Source organism: Nipponia nippon, unplaced genomic scaffold (assembly GCF_047370975.1).
Source record: "Nipponia nippon isolate SJK-2023a ecotype South Korea unplaced genomic scaffold, ASM4737097v1 scaffold_10, whole genome shotgun sequence".
Lineage (NCBI taxonomy): Eukaryota > Metazoa > Chordata > Aves > Pelecaniformes > Threskiornithidae > Nipponia > Nipponia nippon.
In genome coordinates this window covers 30265989-30278952 of record NW_028262291.1, presented here as the reverse complement: position 1 = coordinate 30278952, position 12964 = coordinate 30265989, and the positions used below count along the sequence as shown (strand labels likewise).

The 12964-nt window shown below is 39.6% G+C and overlaps 1 protein-coding gene across 2 annotated transcripts in view; it reads left to right on the top strand.

Moving 5' to 3' along the window:
* LOC104020345 (cytosolic phospholipase A2 epsilon) overlaps positions 1–10119 on the top strand; it is a 33099-nt gene extending 22980 nt beyond the window's left edge. For both annotated transcript variants that reach the window (XM_087746788.1, XM_087746789.1), the window contains exons 12-21: positions 220–355; positions 2271–2407; positions 3638–3860; positions 4786–4900; positions 5654–5791; positions 6071–6178; positions 6993–7184; positions 7672–7841; positions 8858–9044; positions 9911–10119. In XM_087746788.1, coding sequence (XP_087602914.1) covers positions 220–355; positions 2271–2407; positions 3638–3860; positions 4786–4900; positions 5654–5791; positions 6071–6178; positions 6993–7184; positions 7672–7841; positions 8858–9044; positions 9911–10119 — 1615 coding nt within the window. The remainder of the gene's footprint in view (positions 1–219; positions 356–2270; positions 2408–3637; positions 3861–4785; positions 4901–5653; positions 5792–6070; positions 6179–6992; positions 7185–7671; positions 7842–8857; positions 9045–9910) is intronic.
* The last annotated feature ends 2845 nt before the right edge of the window (positions 10120–12964 follow it).

Sequence of the window (12964 nt, the reverse complement as noted above, 5' to 3'; positions counted from 1 at the left end):
TGTGTTCACAAGAAGTCTAAAGCACCTTGAAAACTCCTCTTCACTACTACTCCTGCTGGCAACAGAAATTCTCCTTTCTGCTGTTCCTTGATCAATATGCAGACTTGGAAATAGCTTGTTTTACAGATGATTTGTGGAGTTTACTGACTACCTGCCCTACAAGTCTTGAAGTCAGGTATAAATGACATGTGCATTGATTTGTCCCATTGTCTATTCCAGCTCAGGAGACCTGGATGTGCGCTTGGGGTTTAGCCTGTGCACAGAAGAGCAGGACTTCATGCGGAAAAGGAAGAAATATGTTGCTGCTGCCCTGAAAAAGATTCTTCATTTGGAGGAGGATCTGAAAGAGCATGAGGCAAGCCAATACAGTCCCTGGTAGTGGCTCCTATCCAGTGATCGGGGCCTGGCTCACAAATTGAAACCACAAACAAAAAAAAACAGCTTAATGAATCCTGCTGTTCTGGGGCAGGCCTGGCCAACAAGGGCAAGAGATGAGCAAGAGAAGCAGTAGCTGGTTCATGCAGCAGAGTGAGGAAGGCAGGATAATGCCTTTACAGCCCCCAAAACTTCTCAACAGCTCCTCAATTCAACCTATTCCTGTTTATTCTTGATATTGCTCATGGGTCTCAGGAAGAAAATTTATAGTGGGCAGACATGGAAGAGCTGGGAGATGCTGCCTGGGAAATAGTGTGCCTTAGCTCAGTAACAGAGGCAAGATGGTGGTCATGGCATTTGTAAAGGATTCTGAGGGGAGGAAGCAAAAATTTTCACACAGACGTCTGAATAAAAGTACTTTGGGTGGTTTCTGCAGCAGAAAAGGTGTATTGTTGGGAAAACTGACTACTAGAATAAAACTGTCAAGCTGGAAAGGAAGAGTGAATCTTACAGCATCGTTGAGTTATATAGATGAAATAGCTGATTAAAAGTGTAGCTTTATCACTGTAGCCCCTGCTCCTGCCTCCATAATTCAGTCATAAGTTTTGTAATTGCTTGTGCCTAGTTGGGTTCTTGAAAATCAGAAAAGTACAAACATACCAACAGCAGGAATCCTCTTTAGCTGACAGTTAAAGAAACAATGCTGTGGATAAGGTACAGATTTTTAAAAAATCGTATGTTGGATTTCAGAGCAGAGAATAATATAGGAAATAAGGTTTTCAAGAAAGATGGAAAGAACATTTTTACATAGCTGTCTAAGAGTTTCCTGACACATAGAAAAGTGGTTGAGGTGGTAAGACCAAAGCTGTTTTTTGAAAAGGTCTTATTACTCTGGCTCTCCTATTCATGTACTTCACTTCAAAATTGTAGAAAATAATCCCCTCTACCTTAAATGACTTACATTTGAACTGAAAAAAAAATTACCATTACAATTTTAATTCGTAATGAAAGGTTAGAAAATGTAAAAGCCAAAATATAACTTTTTGAAATTATTCTAATTTTAGTTGAGATGATAATATTTTTCCTCATTATTATTTTATAAAATTTCCTAGTTTTTATTTTCTTATTGAGTTTAGGGTAGGAAGAACATCTATTTTGTTTTTTTAAATTTTATAGGATGGGAGAAATATTTTCTTCAAGCTCTATTCATTGACTTTAGAACAGCAGATCACTTGATGAAATTAGAGGCTAATACTTAAAAGGTATAAATAAACATTTTCCATAGGGCATGTAGGCATCCATGCAACACAAGATACTAAGGGAAGTAAAGGGTGTACTTCATCAGGAAAAGATTAAGAGAAGAATAGTCTGTCTCTTCAGTTACACTTGGACCTTGGAGGTGGGAAGCCCTATCGATGGTTGTGCTTCAGGACATAAAGTAATTAGTGGCCTGAGGCCAGGAAGGCTTCGGCTATTGTGTGGTCTGGCTGATTACAGGGTGCTGTGCGTTCTTCCGAGACACTGGTCATTGTTAGAGGCAGAATCACGGATCCCTAATCTGCTCCGGCATGGTAAATCCTGTATTTTCTATGACAGCTTCTAATAATACACTTTGAGAAGAATTCCAGGGTGATGAGGTTGATTTCCAATTATATATTAAGTAAACAGCCTCTCACCCACCCGATCTGAGTGGGTAAGATAAAAACCTTCTCTCTCCCATCAGTCAGGTGGTGGCAATAGAAGCCTTTTGCAACAATCACATCCTTTTTGCATGAAATAACATCACTGCTTGTATCAATGCCTGTAACCTGTTATCTGATTTCTGCAGTAAGAAGGATTGCTTGTCTCTAATACATGCACGCCTTTCACTCTTTCTGCCTTTCTGTGTTGAGCAGGTTCCGGTGGTGGCCATCACAACAACTGGGGGAGGGACAAGATCGCTGACAGCCATGTATGGCAGCCTGCTGGGTCTCCAGAAACTCAATCTGTTAGACTGCATTTCCTACATCGGTGGTTTATCGGGTACCACATGGTGAGAATGACCCAAGCAAGGTTTATGTTTGCACTGTCTTTGTTTGATACTGTTGACTATTTGTACAGCACCATTGGCTTATATGGCACTTAGTAAATCAAAAGCATTTCCATTTTCCCCACAACCTCCTCTGTGTCCATGTAGAGCAAAGAAACAAAACCTGCTGAATAAGAGATCAATTGTCATGTTCATCAGCTACTTTTGTCACCACACTGACACAGTCTATGCCTGATATTTTCATGTAAATGCTCTATTACCTTTTCATATTTTATCAATTATACCTTAGACTGAATTCAACGAATTTGTCTTTAGACTGGAAATTGAAGAAAGATGGGAAGAAGGATTTATGCCTGCCATTTGCTGATTATTCTCACTTCCATTTTGGATTTAGAGTGCATCTCCCTCCGGTAAAAGGTGTATTCGGGGCTAGTGGAGTTAACACCATTGCAGACAGTCTAACAAATGATTCCGAGTTACTGACCTTGGAGAGGTTGCAGCTATGGTCGCTCATTACAAAGTGCTCTATTCTCCCAGTGGGCATACAGCAGATGATGTCATATTTAAAATAACTTAAGTATTTAATCATGTGGGTTCCACGTAGCTCTACTCCTCTACACCTGTTTGGAAGTGGAGATAGTTTTTTTTGCACTGAATTGTGTGTCAGTCCTTTATTTAAGTCCAAACCTTAATGGCAGGTTTCCCTAAGTATTTGCCGAAATTCTTTTAAGTTCTCTGTATGGATGTGGAGGTCTGTGTGTACCTGTCTGTTATGATTTCAAGGAGACAAGTAAGAATGGTCATACTAGGACATACCCAAGACCCAAGAACTTGCACGGTTCTCTTGCTGGTAGGAGTCCGTAGCAGATACTGGCAACAAATATGAGACTAGGGCAAACTAGTAGTGGCTGCTCCTTAGAATACTTCCCACCTTCCGAGAAATGGATTTTCTGAGGACTTGTGGAGTCTTTGTGTTTAATAGCCTTGGGCAGATTCGTTTTCTCTCTTGAATTTCTCAGATCATTTTTGAGCTCACATAAACTTTTATCATCAAAACCAGGAAAGCTTGGAGGTTTTGTTTGCTCTTGAAATGAGAGTATTTCAGGTGTGTTTAATTTTCAGTTGTGAACCCCATATGAATTGAGAAACAGGCAAACAGGTTGCACAAAAGTTCTCTGAAGCCAAACCACAGCATTAGTTCTCTTTCATTATTTTCTTCTAATGTTTCTTCAGGACAATGGCAAACTTATATGAAGATGCTAATTGGTCACAAAAATATCTGGAGGATGCAATCAAGGAAGCTCGCAAGCAAGTAACCAAATGCAAGATCCACTGTTTTTCTTTGGATTGTCTTAAGTACTATTATAATGACCTGATGGAGCGGACTAAAGAAGGACATAACACTTCTTTCATAGACCTTTGGGGGCTTGTCATTGAATCCATGCTACATGATAAGGTATTATTCCTTTTTTCCAGAAACCTAATGAACTTCTATAGCTATAAAGGAGAAAAAAATAAATCCTGGGATGCCATTCAGTACTACTAATGCAAATAATTAGTTTAGTGGTTGATTAAATTCTGTATATTCAGATCCATTATTAAAACAGTACTCTTGCTTTAAAGTGACGTTGATCTTGAACTGAAGGAGCCATGGAATTGTAGTCAAAGGTGTTCTTTCTTCTTAAAGAAAGAAAGATCCTGAGAAAAAATTAGTTTGAAATGTAAACTAATCACTTTGGACATGAAATATTCTGGCTAGAAGAGGCACTTAAAAATTAGAAATAATTTACTTCACTAGCATAAATGAATATACGCATTTATCAAGTGACTTAGTTATAGACTGCATATGGAGATGATTCAAATAGCGGGAAAGACCATTCTGTAAATATGTTATCAAGTTTTAAGAAAGAGTGATAGAAATTTTGGTACTTCAAAAATAGTATAACAAGTCATTTCCTTCTGGTTTATGTTTATACAAGGAAGTTTTAAATTGTCATGTGCAATAGAATATATTCTTGCATATAAATATACTTTCAAAATACATTAAAATATAATAAACTCTGTTCCTTGAGATCCAGCCAAGGAAAGTACCTTACCTTTCACTTAGCCACATATTTCTTCCTGGGAGTGTTTTTTTTCCCTTGCTGAATCTACAGTCAACTTCTCTGAATATCTCAAAATCTGAGAACCCATATAGGGTGTAGCTGCTGCTTATGGGATGCTTGCCAAGTTTGGAATATCCCATGGCAGATATTTCTGTACAAACCAGTGAGCTGAGAATGGGAAGGAGAAACTGGATAAAGCTTGTAATTCACGCTATATTATTTCAAGTGCAAGCTGTTTTTCACTTCATTCCATTAACCTTTTTTAATCAAAACCAGAAAGATGAACACAGACTCTCGGACCAACGGCAGGCCGTGGATAACGGTCAGAACCCACTGCCCATTTATGTGGCCATCAACCTCAAGTCCAGCTATAGTGCTCAGGCATTCAGAGGTAATGGTTATGATCCAGATTTCTTAACAACTTTATAATTTAAGTAATCTGAGCTAAGACTAAATGCATGTAATCAGCTTTAATAATACAACAATCCTTTCATTTTAATAGCAAAAAAAACTTTTAAAATTTTCACATAATAGTGACTAACACTTAAAAATAAAAAATAACCAAACATTTTTAGTCTTTAGAATTAGAGTTCTCTATGTTGCCAGAAGCAAAAATATATTTGTACCACAGAAGATGCCAAACTCACAATTTAGCCTGGTCACAAAAAACTTGTAACTAAATTAATTCTTATGATGGTTCCACGTGGTCTTATTTTGAACTATTAAAGGGAAAACTTTGAATTTTTGGGTCCAGTGGCAGCAAAATCACTATTTTCTCTAGTATTAATTTTCATAGTGTTTGTTTAATATGAGCAGCTGCATACATGACACCAGGTGAATACTAAGCTCTCTGTCACTGGTGCCCTTAAGGGAACAAGTTATAACTGAGTAATTCACGCTTTTGGGTAAGATTATCTGTACAGAATGCTTATGCTTTCATTCAGACCAGGGCTCTTCTGCTGGAGATTGCTGTGTCAAAAGATGTATATTCTTTCAGGGCAATAGTACTGCTATAGCTGGTGAACAGTATATTATGAACTAGCCAGTGTCTTTCTCATGATTTGTTTCTGCTCTCTAGTACTCTTCTGTTTAGCAACAGTTAACACATTATTGCCTTTTCATGGTCTGGCTGCTGTCGCCATAGAGTGGCTGGAGTTCACTCCTTATGAAGTCGGTCTCCTGAAATATGGAGCATCTATTCGTGCAGAACATTTTGGAAGTGAATTCTTTATGGGAAGGCTGATGAAGAGGCTCTCAGAGACTCGGATCTGCTACATGCAAGGTGACTATTGCCTAGAGGGAAAGGTAGCCTACTCGAGAGACAGCTAGCACGAGCGAGCACATGGTCGTCTGTGGCGGACAGCCCTGGGAAGACACCAGCAAACAGGCTGAGCAGGTGTGAGTTTGCATTAGCAAGGACATACTTAGGAAGTATGCCCACAAAGCTATCCATCCAGACAGAAAGGAAGTATCCAAGGGGAAGGACTGAAGGTATGTATCAATTAAAATTCTTCCAGGACTACTCCATCAATCAGTTTCCATTCTCTTTTTCACATTACAGGCATGTGGAGTAGTATATTTTCCATAGATGTGATGTATGTCTGGAATTTGGCTACTGATTCAGAGGACTTCTGGTGTAGATGGACCAGAGACAGAGTAAAAGATATTGGTGAGATGTTTTTGTGGTTTTATTTTACCGACAGTATATATTGGTTATATTCTCTGCAGAGATCTAATGCCTAAAGAGATGCTGTTGAAGTCAGGGAGAGAGACATGAGGAAAGCAAAGCAGAGGTGTCAGCTAAGAACTTTTTCTGCCTGATTTAGGAGAACTAAACTGTTCTTCTTTGGCAAAGCTTTGGCAAAGATGTGCCTTTTTCTAAAGGTCATACAGACACAAAAATAGTCTCCAGCAGACATGTACAAATAATGTTGTATTAAGAACACATCTTAAGATTGTTAAGTTAGGATATGGTCCTCCTTGGCTACTAATACTGTCAGTAGAGAAAACGCCTCTTGCAGAGGGCTGTTTTCTCCACTAAACTGCCCATGGAGAAAGCTCGCTCTTGCTGTTAATTGCACAGGGAGCCTGGAGTGACTGGCCTCCTAACTTCGCTAATGTTTGTAGCTGGGTGATATTCACATGCTTTCTGAAGGTGTCCTGTTCAAAGGCCAATGCTGTGTTCCTGTATGTTTTGGGTCTTGGCTCTCCCCACACCACATGCTGCAATAGAGGTGGGTATCATTCGAGGAAGCCTGGAGTGGGAGGTGGTGCTTACTACCTGCAGGTAGCTGTCATTTAATTCACTGTCTAATGCTGAGTTTTATTTGGTAGCATAGACCTTAAAGGCTTATAACTATGTTCGATATACCTTTGGGGTGGGGGATGGTGACAACTGTGTTTATTATTTACTCCATTTTTTAAAACAGTGATCATTTCAGAAAACTGTCCAAAACTCAGAACTTCTTCTTTCCTTCTTGCAGAGGAAGAACCCTTTCTGTCCATGAATCCCTATGAGGTAGACACATGTCTATTCACTCCCTCAAGCGCCCTCTCCTCTGCTCTGCGAGATGTTTTAACAGGACGCCCAACCATTGCACAGTATCCCAATTTTATCAGAGGCTTCCAGATGCATAGCAAGTACCTGGAGAGTGAAGGATTTTCTACCTGGAAAGGCACAGTAACACAGCATGTTTTTCAGTAACATTCTGAGGAGGTTTAGGTTTGGGAATTCATTTAGGATTTCCAGTGAGGAGGAAGAGACAAGGCTGACTTCTGAAATTCTACTTCTCCCTTCCACAAATGGAGGACATGGAAGCCAGATTTGAATAGCATTTCTTTTTTTTTTTTTTTTTTTTGGGGGGGGGTGGGGGGTTGGAGAGTGAAATTGAATTTGGTTGTCCGGGGATTGTGTTCCAGTGGACAAGGTGAGCTCAGCTTGAGGACGGAGGAGGGATCTCCACTTTAGGGCCAAAGCTTCTTGAGGTGTCCAGGAAGGAAGGAAGGAAAAAGCTGTAGGGTGTCACTTACTCCTGTAAATCAGTGCTGATAGTGAGTCAAAGGAAGGCAGGGAAAATTCCCATTCTTCCCTCTTTAACTCTCTGCAGAGGAGCAGTCAATCTTGGTTTTTATTTGTTGTAATGAGAAATGTTTGTATTTCAGACACAGTGATAGACTCCTTCCCAAATAAACTGATGGAAACAGCAGACGATGAGCTCTCCCTGGTTGATACTGGTTTTTTCATCAATACCAGCTACCCGCCACTTTTGAGATCGAAGAGGGAGGTGGATGTCATCCTGCATTTAAATTACAGTGGAGGGTCTCAGACACTGGTAAGAAAAGCCATGGTATCTGAGATGTTTTTTTCATGGTCTTTTGGTCTCTAGCACTCATCAGTTAAACCAACTAACTTTCCAGTACTGGAATGGGAATTAGATGATTATTATCTGATTTGTTATTTAGATTATTAGGCGATTTATTTCTCAGTAACTAAGAAGGATATCAGAAGACAGTGATGGATATAGGCATTTTAAAATCATCAAGGTCTTCACTGAAGTGGATCCAAGAGTTTTTGAAGAGCTGACTGAGGAGCGTTCTGGAGCTCTGATACTGATTTTGGTTGTCCTTGAACTGAGCAAGTTACAGAGGCAGTGGAAAGTCCTGACAGTATTTTAACAGATTAAATTGGAAAACCTATGTGTCTCTGAGCCTGTTTATCTCATATCAGTCTTAGGGAAATGTACTGGCTGATGCTGGACTTGATTAATAATGAAAAATAATATAATTAGTGTTGCATATATAATGAGAATAATATAAAAATAAACATAGGCTTATAGTAAATATAGCTGTTAAAGGTTTTTTTTTATGAGGTCATAAGGTATGTTGATAAATGTATTTGTTAACAGGGAGTCATTATCAAACAATCACAAACTGTCCAGAGGACAGAAAGATTGGAAAAGCGGTAAATAATGAAGAAGCCAAGACAATGATGTAGAATAATTTGGACTGATGTGTTCCTTCTCCATTCTTGCACTTTCTTTGCCTTCCCCTTCTGAACCTGTTTCATTGGAATTATGAAGTCAGTCCTGTGGCTTTTGGCTCCATTTGCAAGCTCAAAGAAAGTGACTGTTTTCTTGTTTTTCCTAAAGCAACACGGAAAATAAGATAAGCTGCAATGTCTGGTGTGGTTATGGCTGTTTCTGTCGGAAACTTAACATCTTCCCAGAGGAAGACTCAAGCCTTAGAATATTCATGTTAGCTGCTGGAGTTTAAAAAATCCGGGTCTCTGGATCTTTTCTGAGTTTTGATTTTTTTGTATTAATTTTATTTATTTTATTCATTCATCCAGCCTCTAGATCAGATTGCAAAGTACTTCTCGGGGCAAGGAATTCCATTTCCCAAAATTGAGATAAGTGAGGAAGACAGGGAAAACTTGAAGGAATGCTATGTGTTTGAAGATGCTGACAGTCCACAAGCTCCAACAGTGCTTTTTTTTCCCCTAGTAAATGACACCTTCAAGAAATATAAAGCTCCTGGTGAGTCATCATCTGTGGATAGCAATTTTAATAGAAAATCACTTGCCTAGTGTGTCCTCTCCATTTCATATCTAGCCTCTCACTGTCATCTCTGACCTTCTTTGCAATACCAGCATTATCAGTCTCGTCACAGACAAAAAAACTGATCTGTGTCAGTACACCTGAAGTGTGAGAACTCCAGAAGCTTTCCTAACACATTTGAGATGAAAATAGGCACTTACTCCACAGGACTTACTAGAGATAGTATGAAGGTAAAACTCCCAAAACACATACAGCATGGGTGGTAGGTCCTCAACACAAGCCGTTTTGCTCTACAGACATGTTTTGCACCACTGCTTGCAAACAAAGATGGAGGCAAAGCCTTCTGGAGGTTTAGGTGGTAGCACATTCATCTGGGGTTTGTTCTCATATTTAAAAGTAATCTCCCAGATTGAGGACTGAGTGGACAGAGGTCTTCGTTTTCAATATAAACTATGTCCTCTGTCTGAATGCCATCATTTCTCCCGAACTTTCAGTGAGAGGGTTGTTACTTCATCCAGTACAAGTATCTTGTTTTCCTTTTGCTCGCATTTTTCTAGTTTGGGTAACAAAGACTTTATATTGTCCAAGGAGTGGTTTACAAGCACTGCTGCTGATAATCAATGTTGTTCTCATTCCTAGCTGTTTGGGTTTCCATAATTTTGGGACAGAGGCTTGATCCAGAGGATGAAGAATGCGGTGCTACTAGACTACTTTTATGCCCCTCTGGCAAATCACATCTTTCCCTCCAAATCTCCCTTTTCTACCTATAATTACTTAAATGACTGATATGAGCCACATACTGCAATAAAACCTTATTGGTGCGTCTCCTGTGGTTTGTCCCTCAGGTGTGGAAAGGAGTCCTGAAGAGATGGCTGAAGGCAAAGTTGATGTCTCCAGCATTCTCTCCCCATTTACAACAAGGGAGGTGTGTTTCAGTGAAGAGAATTTTGACAAACTGGTGAAACTGACTGATTACAATATCCTGAATAATGAGAAGTTGATTATTCGGGCCTTGCGCTTGGCAGTGGCACGGAGGAAGCAGCGGAATTATTAGCCACCACCCACTAGCTTCAACCTTCCACATACTGTTTCTTGGGTTGTCTATTATCTGGTGAGATCAAGATGTTTGATGCTTGCCAGTGATACTTGCAGTAGAAATCGCATCATCCTGAGGTCGTACTGGACTCCAATTCATCCTATTTACACAGTTGTTCAAACGAACAGATTGGAATTTACCAGTGGTTTAATTCAAAGCACACTTCAAAACAGCAGATTTGTGTTTAGTTTTGTTACCTTGTTACTTTACCAGTTGATATGTATATTCCATATAGATTAATACAATGTTGTGTAAGATAATAATGAAATATGCAGCACATTAAAATGTGAATCAAAACAGTATTTATATGTTTTTTTTCTGTCTGGCAGAACAGCAATCCCTTAAACTGGAATTCGTCTGATGAATAGCTAATCCATTTTGTTGGTCTTGTTTATCTTAACTATTGAAGGTTGTCATCTCTGATTTGATTGTCTGTCCACTATGGGGTTTTTATTTAACTGGCTTTCTTCACTAATCTTTGAAAATAAGTTTCTTAAGTTACTATCAGTGTTGGAAAAATCCATACAGTTTTAACCATCAATAAAAAATACCCCTGAATTAGGTCATCTTTGTTTCAGGTGATCTGAGCTGCTGTTCACAGAATCACCTATATTCAGCCTAAGTAGTACTCATGTTGCCCAACTTTCCTTTCATTTTCTCTTGGAGTTGCTGCTGACTGTCCTGTCTCACTCATCTTCACTTGCCTTGACTATTCCTGAAAGACGGCCTTGTAGTTTCTCCCAGTGTTTCGTAAGATGGGAAGTGGCTGCTAGCTGTTTGCATAGAATAGGGCAATGCAAGAGGGCCTTTTGAGATCCTTTACAGACATATATTTTGCAACTGTTCAACACTTTCCTGCAAATGGCCTTTTGCAGGCATTGTCCTGAGAAAGTGTTTCCTCCTCATCAAAAAATCCTAGAGGTCTTCTGGGAGAATGTATCTGCCAAAGACTCCTCTCTTCTTGCAGCTCTGCAACAGGCAGATCACAAGCTCAGTCTTTCCCAGTAACAGCCCTGCACTGTGGAGCTGTGATACATGAAGAGGCTGGTCACAGCAGCTCAGGTGATGCTTGGGATTATCTTCCTTTTGATAATAAAAGGCTCCCACTGTTGCAATGAATTTCAGACTGGGTCACCAGAAGAGAATTGGTGTTGAGATCAGAGTCTTGATTATGCTCAGAAGTGACAAATTTGTTTGTATGGAACAAAGTTCTAGGAAATGGATGGGAGAAAAAGATTTCTCTCCTATGGAAAAAACAGATGGTGGTACATCTTAGAGCAATTTATTAGCCCTCCAAGTGTGAAGCAGGTGTAATTGTGGTTCAGCTCTGGAACAGTAGAATATCAGCTCATGGGATCCCTCTGGGTCTTTTCTGGAGATACCTTTGGGTTTACTCCCGTGGTTTCTAGACCTTTTTGCTAGAAATGAAACAGAGCAGGATGGAAGCTGTTTCAGTCTGTTTTACAGGGGAAACTCACTCAACAACAGGATGGAAAAAAGCCAGATAGGTGCATGACACAGCCTGAGCCTGATTAACCCTGCTTTTCATCAGGGCTAATTAGCCCATCTTCTAACCATGACTAATTACTGTACTGACATAGCTTTGCTGCATCCCAAGTCAGTATCAGGGTATCTCTGCATTGTGTCCTACTGGCTGATATGAAACCTGCCTTTCCCTCTCCGAGGGAGTTCCTCCTACTCCCAGATCACTCTGTGGCTCTTTCATTCAGCTTCCCCACGATTTCAATATCCTCTGTTTGAAACAGGATGACAATAGTGATTTTTTTTTTTTTTAAATTTCCAGATCATTGGTAAAAAATGCAGTAGGCTTAAAACTGAGCTGTTTGCAATCTCTCTAGGAATATTTCCCTCTGAGAGTACCTTCCTTTGACTACGGCTTTTTGTGATCTATTTGTTATCCATCCTTAATCTGTTTAATGTCTGGATGACATTTGTTGCATCTAGTTCGTAAGTTAGAGTGCCAGATATTTTATGAAATTCAAATTATATCATGTCTGTGCAGTTATCTTTATCAATCAGTTCTTGACTCATTGCAAAGTGAAATGAGATTTTGAGTTTTATTTTTCTGTTAGATTTCGTAATATCAAGGATGATGTTTTTTAAAAAAATCTTCCTTTTTATTACCTCTTGTGTACTCACTTTGTGTACTCCCTCATTGAGACCAGGACCACCTCACATGATGCTAGCAGTGCCCTGCACAGTGAAGCCTTATAAATGTGAGGACATAAAGAATAATTAACATTAATTTCAACATTAATTTCACCCTCCCAAATATATCCTTTTTGAGATTATTCACTTAAGGACCTTAATTCAGATGCACGAAGAAAAAAAGTTTTGAAAAAGTGAGTGAGCTTTTAAAGCTTTGCCTTTACAGGGGAAACTCTCTTACAGTTTCAACAGGTGATTGGGGAATTGTTTCATGCAGTAATTGTCCTGCAATAACTGCTTGGCTGAAAGACAGCTTACTGCCTGAGTTGAGCAAAATGGAAGGTGAGATGGAGATAAAAAGTTCTTTCCAATGTGTCTTTAAGCAAAGACCCACCTTCTCCCTATAGGAAATAAAAGGCTACAAAAAGTTTTTTCTATGCACAATGGTTTGTTTGGATGTCCTTGGCCAAAGAAGTCCTTGTTGCCCACTCCTGGGCAGCCAGATGGACCCTGGCTGGTGCCAGTCACCTCCACACAAGGGGCTGCAGTCTGACGGCCCTCCAAGTGTGCAAAAGCACTGTGGCATCCTCAAGAATGGATGGGGATGATTAAAAGTATAAAACATTTGCTCAGT